At 40.1% G+C, this 21600-nt stretch overlaps 1 protein-coding gene across 1 annotated transcript in view; it reads right to left on the reverse strand.

The window, feature by feature from the left end:
* Window positions 1-21600, reverse strand: part of CDC42BPA (CDC42 binding protein kinase alpha) — a 190801-nt gene that overhangs the window by 96424 nt on the left and 72777 nt on the right. Inside the window, exons 6-7 of the mRNA XM_044450310.1 lie at window positions 2797-2890; window positions 468-668 (exon numbers count right to left, since the gene is read on the reverse strand). Of these exons, the coding sequence (XP_044306245.1) occupies window positions 468-668; window positions 2797-2890 (295 nt within the window). The remainder of the gene's footprint in view (window positions 1-467; window positions 669-2796; window positions 2891-21600) is intronic.

A 21600-nucleotide genomic window follows, 5' to 3' on the forward strand; every position in this document is an offset into this window, starting at 1 on the left:
CCCTAGTAAGAATGTTTAAGATTGCAGGCTCAGTGACTGGTTGGACTTCTTAAAGGGAAAACAGCAAATTCAAAAATCCATTTCCGATGCAATTCCTTTTTAGTTATAATTATATTAAAATTCATTCAATCATACTGCTATTTAATTAATTCTAACAATTGCTTTCAGACTTGTTAATGTGACCAAAATATAATTGCATGCAGCAGTTAAAGGCCTCCATCATTAGCAAGTTACAAGTTTTTGATTATTTTATGCAGAACAGGATGATGCTGTAAAATATAACACTGAACTTGCTATTTTACCCAAGGATAGAATTCAATAATATTGAAGCAATTAAAGGTAAGTCCATAGTGAATTAAAGCTAATGTGTTCTATCAATGAAAAGATTAATGCAATAACTCCAGAACGATAAAGCACTGAACAGAAGAATTGTAGGTACTCCAGGAGTTGTCAACATGAACACTCACTTTGTGGTTCATTATCTTTCCATAGGTCTCCACCAGGGACTCTGCATAAAAAGGTGTTTCTCCATAAAGCATTTCATACATGCAGACACCAAGCGACCACCAGTCACATTCAGGACCATACTTCCCTTTGCCATCTTCCATGGCTTGCAGGATCTCTGGTGAGATGTAGTCAGGTGTTCCAACTGCCACTGAAGATTGAACCTACAGGGATTATCATTTCCATGACTAAAATGATCTATAATGCTATATTTCTGTATGCAAAGGAACATGTACATATCTATTTCAAATAATGAGTAGATGGAGACAAAAGAAAAAGCATTCTAGCAGCCCACATTATGGTAGCAGGCAGCTCAGGTATAAAATATCAACACTTTTCCTGCTCACCAGGAGCTCATTTATTAGCAGTATGTATTATCCAAAATCAAAGCCAAAAAAGGTTAATGCACAGCAGAAGGAAAATCCCCCAGTTTTGCAGAAAAGTCCTTTAATAAAATCCTTTTACCAGAATAAAAAAATATAAAACCAACCCAGAGTTGACAAAACAACGCATATTTTCATGCTCTTCAGAACTTTTCATCAGGCAAGATGGTTTGCCTGGTGAAAAATTCAGAACTCTGAGCAGCTTTACTGACTTAATAAATGGCAGGGGGTTTAGCATTTTCTTTTGGAGTGTATTTATTTACCTATTGCCTACATTTATATCCTGTTTTACCGTCAAGGACCCCAAGGCAACATACATGATCTTGCAAATAGGTGGCTAGGTTAAAGTCATCTAGTGAGCTTCATGGCCAAATGGGAGTAAGGACCTAGATCTTCTAAGTGCCCATCCTGCATTCTAACCACTATACAACACTATTACCTACTTTACTATCTTTGAAATAAAGACAGGTTCCATATTCCTACAGTCTTTTATTTCTTCTCAACAGTGCCAGACATTGCAAGGAGCAGTGACCAAGACTTATTTTCTGATGCACTCAATGAGCATTTATTAGGCAAGGTGTTTGATTACAGAAAGCAAAGTACTAAGAGATAAAGGTTGTTGGGGTAATAATGGAAAAAGGTTATTTCATGCTGTTTAGAATATGAAGGCACACAAAGCTGCACTATCACAAGGCAGTGAGTATCATGTATGAATACTCTTTTAACTACTGTGAAATCTGTGTGAAGGACTGGGATATGATGTCAACTGCTATACTCAAGTTTCTCTTTGCACCATTAACTTCATGAGATAAGGTTTGGGTTGTCATTTACTATCATAAGAGCGTGTAAAAGGAAGTTCTCAGCATACTACATTATCAAGGACAAGCCCTTTGTTTCTCAGGGACCACCACCACAGTAAGGGTTTTCAGCCAGGTATCATTTCTGTAGATGGAATTATTGACAGATTGTACCAGCATACTATCACTGCTGCAGCAGTGCTCTGGAAGTTACCATCTACCACATAGTAGCCATATACGTAGCCACTGTACGGCTGCATGCAAAAAGCAAAGAAAGATGCAATTAGTGGGAGTAAGGGTTAAAACCCCTCATCCCAGTAGCTGCTCCAAACATGCATTAAGTGGCAACAACATAGTCCAAAACATAAATACACCCCGCCCCCACCCACACACACACTCCTGATCAGAATCCATACTTGGTTCTCTGCTCTTGGCCTATCAGCATCAGTCCCACAGTTGATACAGAGATTCGAAGGATGCTTAAACTATAGGGAGACCTCTGGCTTCCCTTGCCACTTGCTTGTATCTAGTCACATTGCAAGGGCAATGCTGACCCTTCACACTTGGCACAAATAAATGGCTAAGTCAGGTTACACAAAGGAATTGTTCCTTCTTATCCTCCATTCACCCCACTGTCATATATATGCATGTTGCCAGTTCTACATTAATGACACTGAAATTCTGTCATGAGGAATCCTAGTTCTGTATTCAAGTATACTTTACAAAAATGGTGCAAATAAGCACTATTTTTCTCAACATTTATTTTAGTGGTAGTTTTGTATAATTACAGAGTTTTTGCTAAAGAATACAGCAGTCACAGGAGTGAATCAACAAGACTTAACAAATCTTAATATGGAAATCATTCTGTAAAGGGGGATTGTTTTGGCTGTGGGGAAATAGATTGAATGTGCAAAGTGAATGAATCGCATCACTTACCCAGCAAGGACATTTAACATAATCTCTTTTATACTAAAAAAATTCTCACTAAAATGAAAATGTTATAGCCATGAATGGTTTTTTAATTCTAAGATATAAAACCAGAAACTGCCTCAGCAAATGACAGAAATAAAAGATTGTTAACACTATATTTTAATTGATTTTTTCTAATTTACCGTTCCATCTTCCATCAGTTTCAGACAAGAACCAAAATCTGCTAACCGAATATGTCCATTCATATCCATCAGGATGTTGTCTGGCTTGATGTCCCTGTGGAAAAAAAAATATATAATATTGGTCATTCTCATTGAAGTATGGCAAATGCAGTAAAACATTTTCACTTCAGAGTTTGTTTATTATTTTGGGGTTACCCAAGACTAAAATGTATGTCTCTAAAGTAGAGCTGTCTTATGGTTAAAGAAAACTTAGTCCATCATTCTATCAATTAATTCATTATGTTAAATCTGCCCACATTTTCACATGAATACAATAGTAATTCTGAAGTAATTATACCTACTTGGCCCCTTCTAATACCTCTTCTCCCCATTCTCAAACACTTACTTCTCCCATCTAGCAGTTTGATATGCTTGGTTAAACAAAACGTTGTACCACTTTTTTTTGCAAATGAAGCTACTTGATGAATGGAGAATTAAGTAATCAACTTAGTGGGAAGTCATTATATTTTGAAGCACCATCTTAGTGGAAATTGGGAAATTACTGGGGAGTGACGGCCTTAATCTGCCCTTGGCTTGCTTTTGGATTAGTACTCTTTTGATCAGTTTGGTGCCATTTTTAAGTATTGGATGTTCATGCGTGGGAGAAAAGGGATCATGAAAAGACTATCAGCCACTGACTGCTTTATACACCATTGCAAATTAATTATAATTAAAGAAGAACTACTGTTTCAGCATTATTCATTTCTTTGGGTATTTTTACCCCATCCAATACACTGCAGGTCTCTGGATGGCAATTAACTGCAAGAGACGAAAATTAATGAAAGATTTCATTTTACTTGAGGTGATTAGCATGAGAAATTGTCGTTGCCGTACACTCGGAAGTTACTCCTAGATCCATCATTGTTGAGGGGATGTCAAGTAACCATGGCAGGTCAGAGGACCTTTACCAGCTTCGACTAGTTTGCCACCTAACACCTCTCCTGGACAAGCATAACTTGACTATAGTGGTATAGATACTAGTAATTTCAAAACTGCATTGCTGCAGTGCACTTTGTATGGGCCTTCCCTCATCGTTGATCTGGAAGCTGGATCTCCTGCAGGATGCAGAGCCAAGGGTATTGTCCAGAGCTGTCCCTTTTCAGCATCTAATTGAGGGCACTGTACTCACTGCCTAATTGCTACTAGGTCAGATTTAAGGTTTTGCTACTAAGATTTTATACTAGTCTATAAATCCCTATACAACATCAGACCAGGATACTCGAGAGAATGCCGTCCTCCTTATCAGCCTGCCCAGCCTCTGAGGTCATCAGATATACGTGATAGTTCTGTATGGACCTTTCATCCAACTGAAGTACCCTTGGAAAAGAACCTTCAGTGTTTTGGGTATATTGAACACCAACTGTGTGTGTTTTTAGTAGTATTTTAAATCTTTTTATGGAGTCGTCCCTGGCCATGCTGCCGCTTATGTTTCCTGGGGAGCGCACGGGTGCCGCCATTGAGGTGGTTATGGGCAGGGGACGTAACAGCGTTGGGAGCTTAACGTGTCCGCATAGAAGAAGGAGGGACAGATGGCTGACACCTGTCCCTACTTCTGGTTTTGCTCCCAGCCAGAGGGTGCCAGGGAGTCTCGTCAGTCGCCCCTCCGGCCTGACGGTGCTGTTGCTTAATGCCAGGTCAGTCAATAACAAATCTGCCCTCATCCAGGACCTGATTGTGGATGAGGGGGCCGACCTGGTCTGCATAACGGAGACCTGGGCGGGAGGGGGGGGGATGTTGCCCTCTCCCAAGTGTGCCCGCCCGGGTATCTGGTCCAGCACTGCTCACGGCCGGAGGGGAGGGGAGGGGGGGTCGCTTTGGTTTACCGAGCCTCCATCTCCCTCACGGGACTTCCGGTCCCTTCGAGACCAGGGCTGGAGTGTCTCTATTTGGTGTTGGGCGACCGAGACAGACTGGGGATTCTGTTGGTGTACCGCGCACCCTTCTGCCCAACAGTCTCCCTGCCTGAGCTGACGGAGACTGTCTCGGACCTGGTGTTGAGGACCCCCAGGATGTTGGTCCTGGGGGACTTCAATCTCCATGCCGAGGCTAGTCTGACCGGGGCGGCTCAGGACTTCATGGCCTCCATGACGGCCATGGGGCTGTCTCAACATGTCACCGGCCCCACCCATGAACGGGGACACACTCTGGACCTGGTTTTCTCGACGGGGCAGGAAGAGGGTGGTCTGAGGGTGAGTAATTTATGCTTGACTCCCCTGTCATGGTCAGATCACTTCCTGGTGAGGTTTATGCTCGAGAGCGACTTCTCCCTCTGTAAGGGTGCGGACCCGATTATGTGGGTCCGCCCCCGGAGCCGGATGGATCCAGAAGGATTCCTGAAGGCCCTGGGGGAGTTTCCGGCTGACAAGACGGGTGCTCCTGTCGAGGCTCTGGTCGAACTGTGGAATGGGGAGATGACCAGGGCTGTAGACACGATCGCTCCTAAGCGTCCTCTCCCACCGGGCAGAGCCCGCTCTTCCCCTTGGTATACTCCTGAATTGAGGGCGATGAAGCAGGTTGGGAGACGACTAGAGCATAGGTGGAGGAAATCACGAGATGAATCTGACCGAACACACTTACGAGCCCACTATCGGGCCTATGCTGTGGCGGTGAGGGCGGCAAAAAAGAGATTCTTTTCCGCTTCCATTGCCTCCTCACAATGCCGTCCGGCGGAGCTCTTTCGAGTGGTGCAAGGCCTGGTCCGTCCAGGTCCAAAGGAAGACCTGATTCCACCCTCAAAGGCCCGCTGTGACGACTTTGCCAGGCATTTCAGGGAGAAAATCGCTCAGATTCGTCACGAGCTGGACACCACTATTGATTCAGAGGTTTCAAAGGAGACACCAACGCTGCCGTCTGGTCCAGATTTATTGGATGAATTTCAGTTATTGCGGCCCGATGATATGGACAAGGTGCTTGGGCGAGTACGTCCAACCACTTGCCTTTTGGACCCTTGCCCGTCTTGGTTAATAAATGATTCCAAGCACGGGATTGGAACCTGGATCTTGGAAGTGGTTAACGCTTCTCTGAGGGAGGGTCGGGTGCCTGCCCCTTTGAAGGAGGCGGTAGTCCAACCGGTCCTGAAGAAGGCCCGTCACTGGATCCAGAGATGGCCACTAATTATAGACCAGTGGCCAACATCCCGTTTCTGGGCAAGGTGTTAGAACGAGTGGTGGCGGGACAACTCCAAGCACTCTTGGATGAAACTGATTATCTGGACCCACTGCAGTCCGGCTTCAGACCCGGGTACGGTACTGAATCTGCCTTGGTCGCCCTGTACGATGACCTGTGCAGGGAGAAGGACAGGGGAGTGCGTCCCTGTTGGTTCTTCTGGACCTCTCAGCGGCTTTCGATACCATCGACCATGGTATCCTTCTGGATAGGCTTGCGGGATTGGGGGTTGGAGGCACTGCTTTGCAGTGGTTCCGCTCCTATCTCAATGGCCGGTTCCAGAAGGTGGTGCTGGGGGACTATGGCTCTGCGCCATGGCAGCTATGCCATGGAGTACCGCAGGGGTCCATTTTGTCCCCTTTGCTGTTCAACATATACATGAAACCGCTGGGAGAGGTCATCAGGAGGTGTGGGCTGCGGAACCATCAGTACGCTGATGATACCCAGCTCTACCTCTCGTTTTCCACCAATCCAGGTGAGGCAGTGGCTGTGCTGAACCGGTGCCTGGCCGAGGTAATGGGCTGGATGAGGGCCAATAAACTGAAGCTCAATCCAGACAAGACGGAGGTCCTGTTGGTTGGCGGATCGGGCTTCGGAGAGGGTGAATTGAACCTTGTCCTGAATGGGGTTGCACTCCCTCTTAGGGACAAGGTCCGCAGCTTGGGAGTGCTCCTCGACCCAGAGCTTTCACTGGAAGCTCAGGTAACAGCAGCGGCGAGGAGCGCTTTCCTCCAGCTTCGGCTAATTCATCAGCTGCGCCCCTATCTGGAGAATGACTGCCTTGCGACAGTGACACATGCGTTGGTGACTTCCCGTTTGGACTTCTGTAACGCGCTCTACGTGGGGCTACCCTTGAAGACGGTCCGGATACTTCAATTGGTCCAAAATAAAGCTGCCAGGCTGCTGACGGGGACTGGACGTTATGTTCACATGACTCCAGTTCTCCGTCAGCTTCACTGGCTTCCCATTGAAGTCCGGGCCCAATTCAAGGTGTTGGTTATGACCTATAAAGCCCTAAACGGCTTGGGTCCTGGTTACCTGAAGGAGCGCTTACATCCTTATATGCCCAGCCGCCCCCTGAGATCGGCGGGAGAGGCCCTTCTCCGGGAGCCCTCCATGGAAGAAGTTAGGAGGGTGGTTACTCGGAGGAGGGCTTTCTCTGCGGTGGCGCCTAAGTTATGGAATGCGCTCCCCAGAGAGGTCCGCCTGGCGCCGTCGTTATTTGTTTTTCGGCGCCAGGCGAAGACCTTTTTATTTAAGCAGTATTTTAAATGTTAATATTATTGAATTTTATTTGGCCAGGGCGGCTTGTTTTATAGTGTATGTTTTATATTATATATTTGTATTTTATTGTATGTATTTTAAAATGTTATTTTATTTTTTTGTTGTAAGCCGCCCCGAGGCTTCGGCGAATGGGGCGGCATAAAAATGTTTTAATAATAATAATAATAATAATAATAATAATAATAATAATATTTCCATGGCAATCCATGCCTCTGGAGGCAGGCGCCAACCTTATGCTGGCTCTGGGGCCTCCTAGAAGTACCTTTATTTATTTATTTGATTTTTTTGCCTGCCCTATTAACTATAAGGCTCCCTTATTTCAAGAGAACTTCTTGAATGATCAACCACAGTTTCTAGTAATAAACTGTTTTAATACAGTGCTTTATTCTTTTTGTCTTTTAAAACTTTTTATTGTATTTAAAATTGTTTTTCACCACCTTGATGGCTTTTCAGCAGATAAATCCATATATAAATGTTAATAATAAATCACAATAAAGGTAAAATAAAAACAGCTCTTTGGGGGCTGTGCATGCTTAGTGACAATGGAACACTGGATGCCTGTTGAATCAGGGAGAATGGAAAATCAGATTGGCAAAGAAATGGATTGAAGTATCTAGGAAGATAGTACAGTACAGCTGTGGGTTGGCACTTTGAATAGAAGCACTCCACACTGCAAAAATTGGCTGAGATCCCTCTGTTAGTTGCCATTTGTCACCTCATCCATTTTCAGTGAGCAAGAGCTAGAAATAAAGTCAACCTAGAAATAACAGAATCGTTCACTGGAAGGCAACCTACAGATTCAAAAGGTAGCCCTGTGTGATCTCAATTAAAACACATACTACCTGATTGGAGCATGAGAAAACAGGAGTGTTATTATGTGTTCTGTGTATATTCATTATTGTCACTTGCTTCTGCTCAGTTAGTATCAATTCCTCTGATACTGAAGGTTTAAAAGACTATTAACATATGTCTAAGATAAAGGAAGAGCTTGTCAGAATGACTGGGATCTTTTCCACCAGTTTGATTTATCTTTAATTCACATACTGTAGATCTCTGGCCTTTCAAAGTAGTAAAGAGACACCCATTCTTATAAATGAAACTTATGGAAGCCAAACCTTGGCATGATACTTTGTTTTCTATAAAAATTGTTCCTAAAAAAAGTACCCCTCTTAAAACTAAATTCTTATGTCCAGACTTTATTCTGAAAAAGCGAAAGCATCTCCTTTATGGTATCTGGCATTCTTTCTGAACTTTAAACGCTAATAAAGGAAGCAATAACACACAACAGGGTATACATTCAGCAGCCAACATATGCATGCCTTGGGCATCCTCAGTTACTGATGTTTATTCATAAAAACACACACAAGAGTGCAAATTCTGGCCAGCAAAAACATGGCTTGTCATATTTCACTGCACTAAAAAAATAGTTTCTTGAAAAAACTCTGTTTAAAACAGGGAAGCATGAGGTGAACCAGGTCCTATTGTTGAAGATATCTTACATTTACACATATTAGCAACATTTCCAGTTCACTAATAGAGGACTCCCAAGTTGTGAATGTGTTCTACTTCTGCTAGCTTTTATGATCATTATTTACAGATGAACTAATTTAAAACCAGACTCAGAAGCAAGGCTACAAGCCTATGCAGTAGGAATAACTTCTGAGCAAGTCTCCGTAACACTGCACTAGAAGTGTTGTTTTAAATCAATTTGTCCTACAAATCTACAGCTAAAAGAATCACAGGATCATAGAATAGTTGAGTTGGAAAGGCCAGAAGGTCAAGGGGTCCAAATTCCTGCTCAGTGCAGGACTCCCAAGATGGCTGTCCAGTCTTGAATGCTTCCAATGTGGGAGAACCCACAACCTCCTTAGGTAATTAGTTCCATTGCCATATTGTTCTAACAATCAGGAATTTTTTCCTGGTATCTAGCTGGAATCTGGCTTCCTGTAATATGAGCCCATTATGTCATGTCCTGGGATATTTGAGAAGAGACCTTGTCCTTCCTCTTTGTACAGCTTTTCAAGTACAATCTTCTGCTTCCACAGGACAGTGATTGGAAACCTTTTGAAATAGCTCAATCTAATTCAAGGTAAATAAAATTAATTTGGCAATTTTTACTTTCATCAGTAAAATGCATTATTTATTTCCTTTCATTTGTACTTTGTACAGTTACTGTATATAAAATCAAATTACTGTCCTTATAGAAACTTTGTTGTGGTAGTAATTTAAAGATATGGTGCCTTTAGCTTTCAGAAAAACTATTAAATTGTCACAAAAGACCAAACATGTACACATTCAGCATTCCAAATTCCTAAAATAGTTCCATTACTCGAACCAGAAATGTTATATTGGTAACATGGGTTATTTATTTATTAATTAAAATAATTTAAAATCTGTGCTTCATCTCTATGGATTCCAGTTATACAGGAAGGTCACACAAAAAGTATGACTAAATTTAATCAGATAAATATAAAACAAAACAAAAATACAATCATAAAAATACAGACAAACAATACAATAAAGATTTATCTATTTATCTATTTATACTATAGTATCTTTATAGTATACTAAAAAGATGAACCACAACTTAAAACATAACTATTCTATTTTAGTATTAGAAAAAATGTCAAACTTCAAATAAGCTATAATTGTTATAGTTACTTAATATAACCCACCTTTCTACTAACCTAAAAGTAAAATCATGCAAGACTAAAATCCTAAATTGAATTGAATCACTATATATAGTTTAACTGAAAAAATACACCCAAGAATATAGTCATAATGAAACAATGAAAATTCTGTATATATGATTAAGAAATACGGAAATAAGAACTTGTAGGATGACTTCATTATCTAGTCAGAGGTGCCTCCAAACTGGCGGGCGGGTCAAATCATCAAAGCCATATTGATACTATGAAGGAATGAAACAAACAGATAAGATGGATGGATGGATGGATAAATGTCACTGCAATGAACATATCTGAAGGAACCAGAAGCTTCAGATGATGAAGCTGCTTCTTAGTCAGTGGCAGCGCAGGACTTTCAATCCATTCTATCATTTTTCAAGCCTAATAAGAGTCTCCATCTGTAGTCTTGTAAACATATTCTTTACTGCAAATTCAGTTTCCACTGGTATTAAATGTCAGAAGTCATGTGTATTATATTCTAAAACACTTTTTCTCTTTAAGAATGGAAAGAACGTATTAAACCCTAACCGTTTGTGATTTAATTTTCTGCATTCCAGTGTAACAGTCATCTCTGCAGTGGCAGGCCTGGCTGAGATGGTGGAAGTATTCTTGTATTTCAAAATGGAAAACAGCTACTTCATAGTATTCCTGATTCAGCTACCCTGCATGTTGTATTTCTAACTATGCTTCAGCTTTGTCAAAGGAAATGTTATATTGTATAACATGCTGCAGAGGAGACACCCATTTGATTCAGCAATTTAAAGGATTATGGCTTTCTATTTACAGCTTTCATATAGCAGTGCAGATTTTAAAATGCTAGTTGTAGGAAACCTAGCTTCTACAATCCCTTGCATATAAGAAGAAATATGTAACTGTAAATAATTTGTACTTATTTCTTAAGGAGGATGTAATAATACAACAGTAATGACACAAGATAAGGATAGGCAATGCAAGGTAGGCAGAATGTAGGCAACTGCCTCTCAAGGCAACTGGTAAACTGCTATCATCATATGCTCAATTCCACTCACTGGTCAGTGCTCTATAGGAAAGTCAAGAAAAATGTTTCTAGGGCAGGAAAGCAACCTGGTTTGCATGACACAAAAGCATGGGCTATTTAATTCATGATGAACATCTGCAGTGCCACTTTGCATGCCAAGCTCCTGCTAAAGGTTTGTTTATGTAAACATGGCAAAAAAATGGGTCATGTAAGGATTTAGCCTTCACAGAGCCCATGCTCGCTAGGTTTGTAAAATGCAGCAATCCCTGAATGGGGATTAGATATGCAAAATGGCAGCTGCATATGTTCTGCAGCCTCACTGTGGTTAAGTCATTGTGTTGTGCAAATCAGCCCACAGTTTACCTTTAACCTAGAGATCTGGTAAACAAAATCAAGTTCATAAATATTACATAACAATGAATTAAGGTAATTTAACTATCAACATACTCATTCCAGTCTGAACAGAATTATAAGATAGAAACTGGTAGTAGTCAGTAAAAGTAAAGGAAACTAGAAAGAAGTACAAATGGAAATAACAGAAAAAATGTACTAAGAAGCAGGTATGCTTAGGAATCAAGCCTTGTTATTTAAAATAAAAGTAGATCACTTGTTAATCACTACCGTAAGTCTGCTGCATGGTCTAAAGATTAAATAATTAAAGTCTGCTAAGTAAAGCTAATTCATGTGAGAGCTTTTTGAGCTGTGGTAGTAGGAGTAGCTGACTGGTAAAGGAGTAGAAAGAATAATCTCTTTAAGAATGTTACACCCATCTGTGGGTACCATCTGTCAAAGGAATCCTGAAAGGAGAAGCTACTGAGAAATCCAAAATATGTTCAGCTGTTACAATGTAAATTGCTACCTGATACTGTAACTTCAGTACAGTATATTTGTTTTTAGAAAGACTTTCACCTCTTTTACTTCATACTAAATATAGGTTAAATACCTTGTGCGCTGTTCTATTTTGGCACATCTAGCAAAGCTTCTGCTCACAACTAGCAATTGACAAAAACTGGCACTGACAGAGACTAAACAACATTGGACTAATTCCTACTGTCTTATTCCATATTGTCGGGATACAGAATATGAGCTACATTGAAACAGCTTCGGATTAAGGAATGTGATTTTGGGGGTGATCTCTACAAGTAGTTTTAAACATTTTCTATCCTTTTCCTAGTGATTAGAGGCTGCCAGAAAACTGCACCTCTTGAAGAGGACTGGGTATGCTAGCCTAGAGTTGGGAAGGAAATGTGTGGTTGATAAATTTGAAGAAAATGAATACAGGTAACTCAGGCACCAATCCTTTACACACATACATGTGAACAAGTTCTACTGAAGTCAAGTGGACTTATTCTAAGTTAGGATACATAGGATTGGGCTTTCTCTTCAGCTATGCTGAATTCCAATGAGCAAAGAGATGGAAATGAACACCAGTTCTATGATCAAAAAGAACAGAATATGTCAGTTATAAAACGAGGTATGTGCTGCCCCAGTTTTTCAAAAAAATGTTTTCAAAAAACCAGTGGCTGGACCCAGAAATGTACTGGATGAGGGCAATTCAACTGATACCTTAGAAAACAGAGGCCCTTGGGGTAGGGGGCCTCTCGTGTGCAGGATCATATTCCCCCTAATGAGTAGATGTATAACTTGGGGATACTCCTGCATTCAGCTTTGTCACTGGACACCCATGTGCCTTCAGAGACTTGGAAGGTCTTTGGCTGGTTGATAGGGATAGTCTGACCTTCACGCCTCATGCTCTTGTAACTTTCCCATGGGGGCTACTATAATGCACTGGATGTGGGTGTGCCCTTGAAGATGACCTGGAAGCTTCAACTAGTGCAAAATACAGCTGCTATGTGAGATCAGATGGGATCACATTACACAGATTCTAAGGGATCTGAAAAAGTTGCCTATCTACTTCTGAATTCAGTTCAAGATGCTGGTGCTTTCCTCTAAAATTTTAAATGGCCTAGGATGCAAATAACTGAAGGGCTGCTCTCCTTATACTGATTGCTTGATTTTAAGATCTGCAGGGGAGGCTCATCTCAAAATAAGTCTACTTGTTATGTGACAACTGGAAAAAGAGCCTTATCTGTTACTGCATCCTGCCTGTATAACACTCTCTCCACAGAGGACTTTACAATCATTTTGGCACCAGGTCAAAACTTCTGTGTTTGTCCAAGAATTTTAAAACAGACACAGCCCTGCAGCACTCATTCAAAACCTCCCTCAGTTTTGATAAAGAACCACTGATGCAGACTCTTTAAGTTCATCTTTTCAAAAAGCTGTGGATCCATTTGATGGCATTATCATCTTGTCCAAATTTGAGCAATTTGCTAATTAAAGTATCAGAGAGAATGTTCTGCTGAAATCAAGATAAATTATGTCCACCATCTACTAAGTTATCTACCTGATCAAAACTAAAAATTATCATATGTTGCAAAATGCTTGGGAGTAGTGGAAAGTCTTAACCTGATGCCAAAAAATGACAAAATTTGTGCCAGATGGGTGTCACTGGGAAGGCCATTCTATGGTTGAAAGGCCACTCATGAGAAAGCCCTTTTTCATGTTGCTATCCTCAAAAATTCCCTCAAAGAAGGCTGTCAGATGTTCACTGTAGTGTATGGTGACCTGTTCATATCAGGACAAGTGCTTCACCAGACCTGAACAATGCAAAATTACACAGTGCAGTCTTGAGCCGTGTAATCTTATCAATTTTGAACAATCCTGATCCCTTACCATTCACACTACTTCTACATGATCCTACAGTTTCCCTTTGCCTCCATCTTTGTTACCTCCTCTGTGCCCTTTCTAGCTTATCTGACTTTTTGAAACTTAGATCCCCAGAACTGGACACAGTACTCTAGGTGAGGTCTGACTAGTGCTGAGTATAGGGGGACTAATGCTTCAGATGTTTTGAAAGTGATGCTTCTATTAATGCAGCCCTTTTTGCAGCTGCATTGTTGGCTCATGTTTAGCTTGTGATCCACAACAATCCCAAGATCCTTCTCATTTGTTGAGACAAGTGTTTCCCATTTTGTAGTGACGTGTTTGTTTCTTGTTTCTAAGTAGAGGACTTGACACTGCCCTACATGTCTGGAGTACTTATCTACACTCATTCTTGATGACCTCTCCTTTACTCCAGTCCTGTAATCCAGTGTTTACCTATGTTTACCTTTTGCTTTGCTGTAATATCATGAACTCCAGCATTAATTAGTTTCTTAATCAGCACAGAAAGGAAAGCTTGTATTCAACCAAATAGACTGTTGCCCCTTGAAATCCGTTCTTTTAAATAATTGTAGCCAGTATATAGGTTACATCCTATATATCCTACCAGGAGGAATAAAGCACAAATATAGTTTTCTAGCTTAAAAAATATAATGGTACAGAACAAATAAACCACATGGACAAACTCAATATAGAATTACTTAACTTCCTTGCTCAATCTTCATTAGATTCCTCAGTATCATGTATCTGTGTGTCATTCTGTTTCACTCTTATTTATGCTGGTGAAGAACCATAGCAGAACCACTGCCAATAGGATGAGGCAGTGCCTAGGGAGCATATAGCCTGACCTGGAATAAGGCAGCTTTTTATGTTCCCATGTATGTTGTTCAAGCACACTGTCTTTTGTAAATATTTTATTCTTAGTTTTGCTTTAGTGTCACAATGTCCATCTGTCTGCTTCTCTACTGAGGCTTTCAAGCAGAGTTCACCACTGTCCAGAGAGAGTTGACTCTAGTCCTTTAGGGATGTTTCCCAGGAACATCTATTGCATAAGCCCTCCTAAAAGTATCACAGCAAAGTTCCCAAAGCCTTTCTTCCCAAGGCAAGAAAAGCTAAATGTGACTCAATGAACTGCTCCCTATGCAACAGTGATCTCTGAAGTCATAAGCTCTGCCAAAGTCTCCAGAGAACAGAAAATGGCCAAGATATTAAGAGTAGTTTTTAAAGTGATGAAATATAAGCTACAAATACAACACCAACATCAGATAAAACATATTTATTCCACGCATACTTTCAACATATTGCCTTCCAAATTAATATTTTTTCTCAGCATTTTTAGAGGTGACACCAGTTGCTGTGAGACAGTAAAGGTGAGAAAATCAGTTAACTGAGTAGGGGGAGGATTCCAAAGGACTAGTGCACCACCTGCGGGGGTACACAGACAAAAGAAGTATAAAGAGGAAGACTAAGGAGTGTCAGAGAGGGCTTAATACTTTACTCTGGCTGAACTCAAGGATGTGCAACAATAAAGTCTTGCAGAAAAGCAACTCGGGAGTAGCTTGTTTACTCCGGAGGAGAGTCACACCTCACAACAGAGTAATCTGAATTGGCATGGTGATACTATGAAAGAAGCATAAATCTAATGTTATGCACTAATATGGGGATGGTTCACTCTGCTTGGTTTATAACACATATGGGATTGAATGCTTGCACCGTGGGGTTTTCACACTGCTTAGAACCCTGGAAATGAGCTCTGTTGATCTGCCCTGTTCGGGAAACTAGTGTTTCGGGTTATTTTTAGAAGTTCAAAAGCCCCATTGTGCAAGTAGTCATTCCAGGAAGTGCATGGGCCCAATAAGATACTACCCTTTGTTTTATGACAAAGACTGACAGTAAGGTCAGAATGGTAAAGACCTTGTTACCTGATTCCAATCTAATCAAGTCAGATAAAAAAATTAAGAATTCATCACTAACGCAAAAATAATGAAAGATGATCCTTCACAGAAACCTGGGGAAATGTAGACTCTTTTTGACTGGAGAACTGTATCAACAATTAATAGAAGTGTGAATATGTGGGTTGTATATTTGAGAAGTACAAAATAAGTAAATCTGCTTTAAACCATGAGCTGAACTAATTTCTTCCCTGCACCTACAAAAATAATTTTTTTGACATTAACAAACAGGCAGGATATATCAAAATAAAATCTCAAAGATAAGCATCTTGGTAATGCAATTTTAACAAATGCTTCAGGCAACAGATGTAATACTACAATCAAATATGGTTTTGTTAAGCATACGTGGAACTGAAATGCAGGTTAAAAGCAGTTGTACTTCTGGCAGCAATATTCTATTTGGCTTTTGGCTAATTTTGCATTTGTAATTTAGTTTTCCCTTTTCTACATCACCCATTTCATCAGAAATTCCAAGTTTAATTTCAGTGGTTCACTTTGGGGAAGTTTCCAAAGGTGACCAATAAATGCTAAAAATACAGCACTAGATAAATAAATGGTGTAGAGGTATGGAATAGAGCCCTAGTTCTGGAACTTGGCAATCTTTAGCAAGCAAAGGCACAACCTATGGCTAATGGAAAATACTTGTGGTTGAGTTTTTAAACTGTAACCATGTAATGGACTTGTGGGTTTCACAGAATGGCAAACAGTCTTTTGCCAGCTGCTGTGCACAAATATTTGATAAAGGTAGCACATTCCTAACAGTATAAAAACATGGATAGCAACTTGAGGCTCCAGGTATCACATCTGCAATTTTCCAAGAAGAGCTGTGGCAAAAACTCACTTGTAACGTGTATACAACGTATATAGCTTGTTTGAAAGGACTATTGATGAATCACTGATAACTGTTATTTTCTTTCTAAAAAGATTCAACAGGTGATCCATATAGCCTTAGTTTTCCCAATAGGCATTTTGACATGCATTGTAATACACGGTATATGGGAGTCAACGGCTGTAAGTTTATAGAAAAATCATCTGGCTTTTCATTACTTTCTTTGTGTAAACATGAGGAAAATGAGTCATTGGCCTAGTTCAAACAACTCAACAACCTGATGGTCCAAACCTGGTGGATTTTCTGCAGGACTGCTTATTCTTCTAGAACAAGCCAACTAGGGAACCCGTGGCTTGTTGTAGGGTTGTTCCACAGTGGGTTGTCATGATGTCCAAACCCAAGAGAGAGATTTTTTCATAGGTTTTATTTATTTATTGCTGTAATATACTGTTTAACAGCCATACATATTGTAGCTCCCAGAATGGTTTACAAAAAAGAAGTTGTCAGGATTGGCTTTTCGAGAACAGTTTTTAAAAAGCCCATATTAGTCTTTATGCTCATAGCAGTACCGCCTCCAGACTCCCTTGCCAGTGACTAGCCCTTCACCAATGTTCAAAAGCTACTTTGGAAGGACTGTTGCTCATTCATCACCTTTAAATACATTTTGGGGGCTGTCTAAATTTGCTGACAGTGTAAATTTGCTGTCTGCCCAAAATAACTCATTAACACACAGCCATTAATGTCTAAACCGCTGGCAACAATATGTTATATTAAAACATATTAAAATATTGATTAAATAAAAAGGTCTTAACCTGGCGCCGAAAAACATATAATGACGGTGTCAGGCGGACCTCTCTGGGAAGTGCATTCCATAATTGGCCTCATTGTTGTAATGCTCTCACAATCAGGAAATTTCTCTTCTGATATTCAGCTGGGGCCTGGCTTCCTGTAACTCGAAACTTTATTGCAAGTCCTGCACTCTGGGATGATGAGAAGAGTTCGCAGTGCTCTGCTCCAAGTGACAACCTTTCAAGTGCTCACTTCAGTCTTCTTTGCTCAAGGCTAATTCTTTCAGAGTCTTCTTGTAGGGTCCATTTGATCATTTTGATCATCTCTGTAGCCCTCCTCGGAACCTTTTCCAGCACCCAAGACGAGGCCTCCTAACCAATGCTAAGTAGAGGGAATTAGTACTTCACATGATTTCAAAGTGATACTTTTATTAATGAAGGACAAAAAAGTATCTGAACTTTTTGCAGCCACTTCACATTGTTGACTCATATTCAGATCATGAGCTACAACGGGTCCAGAGGAGGGCAACAAAAATGATCTTTTTTGGAAACACTGCCCTGTGAAGACAGACTGAGCGACCTGGGAATGTTCAACCTTGACCAGGTGTGGGGCAGGGCATGATATTACTTTGTAAGTACCTGAAAGGCTGTCACAAAGGGGAAGGTCAAGATCTCTTCTCACTGATACCAGTGTGTAGGACATCAAATAATCAACTCAAGTTGCTGTAACTCAGCTTCAGCCTAGATATCTGGAAAAGTTTCCACACTGTCAGAGCAATGTGTCAGTGAAACCAGTTGCCAAGAGAGGTCTCTCACACTGGAGACATTCAAAAGGAAACTAGACAGTCATCTGAACGAGATGGTTTAAACTGGTTACCTGTAGCAGCAGTGGTTTGGACCTGGTGGCCTTCTTGGGCCCTTGCAATTCTACTATTCTATACAACAATTTCAAGATCTATCTTGACTGTAGTATGGTTGAGCCAACTTCCTAATATGTTTCATGTGTCAAATGGAGCAATGAAGTAAGATAAATAAATACACCGAAAGGGTGACAGGACACTATTAATTAATATCATTTTTATACCACCCAATAGCTGAGGCTCTCTGCTCAGTTAAAAAAAAGTCAAAAAACACACTAATAACAATATATCTCATTTTCTAGTTTTCAACTTTCAAGACTAAATATTTTTGAAATATTTGTGACACCATCTATTGTAGTGCAGATGTGTTTTAAGTGCAGATTCACATTATGGCTCACTTTAACTGCACTAAATATTTGTCTCACATTTGTACTACACCAACTTAAAGGCACAACAGAAGTTGCTGAAAACGTTTCTTACTTCCCTTTGCTCCAGATCTCCCACTCTATCAGGGGACACCAGACATTCCTAGAACATAACACATTACTGATTCAGCAAATCGAAAACAGTCATCCTAGCATCAAAGCCGCAGCTGAAAGATACAGTTCATTATGTGATGGATTTAAGATCTAAAGTAATTATTTAAAGATGACACTTCAGTAGGCAGAAGAAGGGGCAAATAAAATTAGAGATTTAAAGTAATGTCAACTCTGACATGGAGATGTTGACCACATGCTAATACTTTATTACATTTACAGAGCAATTCTAAGAACAAGGAAGCCCAACTGATCTCAGAGACATAAGCTTTGCCAGGCTCTTGCCAGCTTCACAAAAGGAACACCCCACAAAATAGGAAATTTCTGTTAGAAACTTAGAACTTATTTACCATTTTTTCCCATGCCAGGAATATAGCTGGGAAATGTAGGATCCCTTGGATCCTCTGATATCCCGTCTGTCCAGCAGGATGTTCCCAAAACTCCCATTTCACCTCTCTATGAGGCTGGAGTGACTGGAAAACACCAGGAGAAAGACTTTGGCTTTGGAAAACTCTGCCATGCTTGAATTCCTGATGAAGATGTAAGCGGCATTTGAACCTCTGGCTAAGGTGCTTTTTCTAGACAGTCTATATCCCTATGGCAGATGTAAAGGAACCAGAAGGTTTTTGGTGGGTTTCTTGGTGCTATCCTATAATTAATAAATAGCTTTTGCAGAAGCTATAGCATGTTTTACAAGAATTTTATTTCTTTACTTACAAAGCTCCCCAACTGAAAATTACACTTCACTAAAAGCTCATAATTTTAAAATGTAATATATTCCTGATTTTTAAATATCTAAGTATATTTGATTTCCAGACAAAACACAGATGTCACTTTAACAACCCAGAAATTCAGGAAGACTGAAGTGCTTATAATTCTGTTTACTGTTTAATCAAGGTATTCAGGAGCTGCATATGTTTAGCCTTTGCATATTTATAGCATCATGGTAAATGGATAGAATAACTATGAGAAGTAGAAAGACAGATTCCTTAGATACACTTTTGTAAAGGTAGTGATGTGTGCCAAATCTGTTAATATGTCCTTATTGGTCAAGAAATGTGCAGTTTGAGATAGTAAGAGAAATAACTGGAACAGCACTAAGATACAAAAGAAACATCTTGTATGCAGGTGATGAATCTTGAAGTGAAGACAGGGAAGACTAGGTTGATGGAAATACAGGAAAAATCTGTCCTTTGTCCAAAGGACATCTGTGGAATGTGCTACCAGCTGGATAAAACAGGTCCCAACATTACAGGCTTTTAGAAAAGCCATAAAGCCACATTTGTTTGTGGTGGATGTCATGAGATGTTGGATTTTTGTCTGCTGATGATTTCTAGTTATATATTTAATATTGGATTTTTAGTTATATATTTAATTGGATTTTTCTATGTTTGGAGTCTAGATCAGGGATAGGCAATAGGTGGCCTGCAGAGTGTATGCTGTACCTGCTGCCCCCGTTTTTTAATTATAATGAAAAGAAAATGGCACCCAGAGCAGTGTAGAGTGCCAAAAAAGATAGAATGTAGATTATGTGACTATTATTTTCATTAAACCTTTTCATGAGGTTGCCTGTGGTTCCCAGACCTCCTGAGGTTGCTTACCTTGCATATTCATTTTTTTATTATACTATTGCTATGTTTCTGCACAATATCCAAAGCTTCCTATTTGTTCTTATTATCCTGAAAATCACCATGAGAGTGCTTCCAATGTCTTTAAAATCTACTGAATAAATTAATAGTTATGTAAGCTGACAGTTTAGCTTTACCAAAGCCAGGAGTTTATATGGCAATTAATTTAATACTGTACAAAACAAGAACACAGTCAACACTGAGGACCAATTAAAAGCATTCTGGGAGCTAGCAAAACTTATAACAAAAGCAACTGCAATATAGGTATGTAAGACCATCATTTCTTTTGCCCCAGGTGGCATAACTATTAATGGAAAAATCCTGACATCTCCTTACAAACATGCACATTTAATATGTCCTCAAATACTTCCCCTGAAGAGGATAGCGCCCAGGCTATTCCCATAAAAAGAACACTGCTGGCACATAGATATGTTTTCCCTCTCTTTCTATGACCAAAGAAGTAATATTTTCATTTAAAAAATAGAAACTTGTCACATTTCAATGACTGGTCAGGTAAACTACTTTTGCAGTGTTTAATTTTTGCAAAAAGCCTTGCATTAACTGCAATCCAAGTGATAAAAACTGTCGTGGATATAAACGTGGGCAAAAGGCAAGTCAGTTTCATTGGCTAAGCTGCAAAAAATATAGGAAAGAAACAAGAATGTGTTATAAAAGGCATATGAGAAAGACAAGAAGCATGACTGCAAACATCTAATTTAACTAACAGCTCATCAAACTCTGGTGTACTTAACTGTTTGAAGATGGAAAATATTACAGAGCGTTATGCACTGGTAGTACAGCTGAGATGGCTCAAGAGGAAAAGCCTCAAATATTTTCGGCTGTAGCTCCTGCAGTAACCTTGACAATGTATATACAAATTGAAGGGCAATATTCTCCACTCTACATTCACCTTCTTTTCTGTTCATTCCTTCCTATGCCATGCAACACTACTAGTCCCACATAGGCTCCCCTGCTCATAATACTTGCTGTCTGTTATCATGTTTTATTTGCTCCCAAACACTTTGTCCATTTCCACTATAGCACTGGAAAATGCTGGATATATATTTTACATGTATGTCCAGCAGGAGTTATGGAGACTTTGGAAGTCATCTAAAGATGGGCAGAAAGCAGATCTTGATCTAGTAAATCTCTGGGTGTTATGCAGAAGATTGGCAAGGGTTTTTGATGACAATCGTTTAACAATAGCTGCCACAAAATCATACTGCGGAAATGAAGACAAACATTTGGTTGTCCACTGTACAAAAACAATGCTGGACTGGATGCACCTTTGATCCAGCTCTGCTCTCCTTGTACA

The sequence above is a fragment of the Varanus komodoensis genome, unplaced genomic scaffold (genome assembly GCF_004798865.1).
Source record: "Varanus komodoensis strain SLA01 unplaced genomic scaffold, ASM479886v1 scaffold1, whole genome shotgun sequence".
Lineage (NCBI taxonomy): Eukaryota > Metazoa > Chordata > Lepidosauria > Squamata > Varanidae > Varanus > Varanus komodoensis.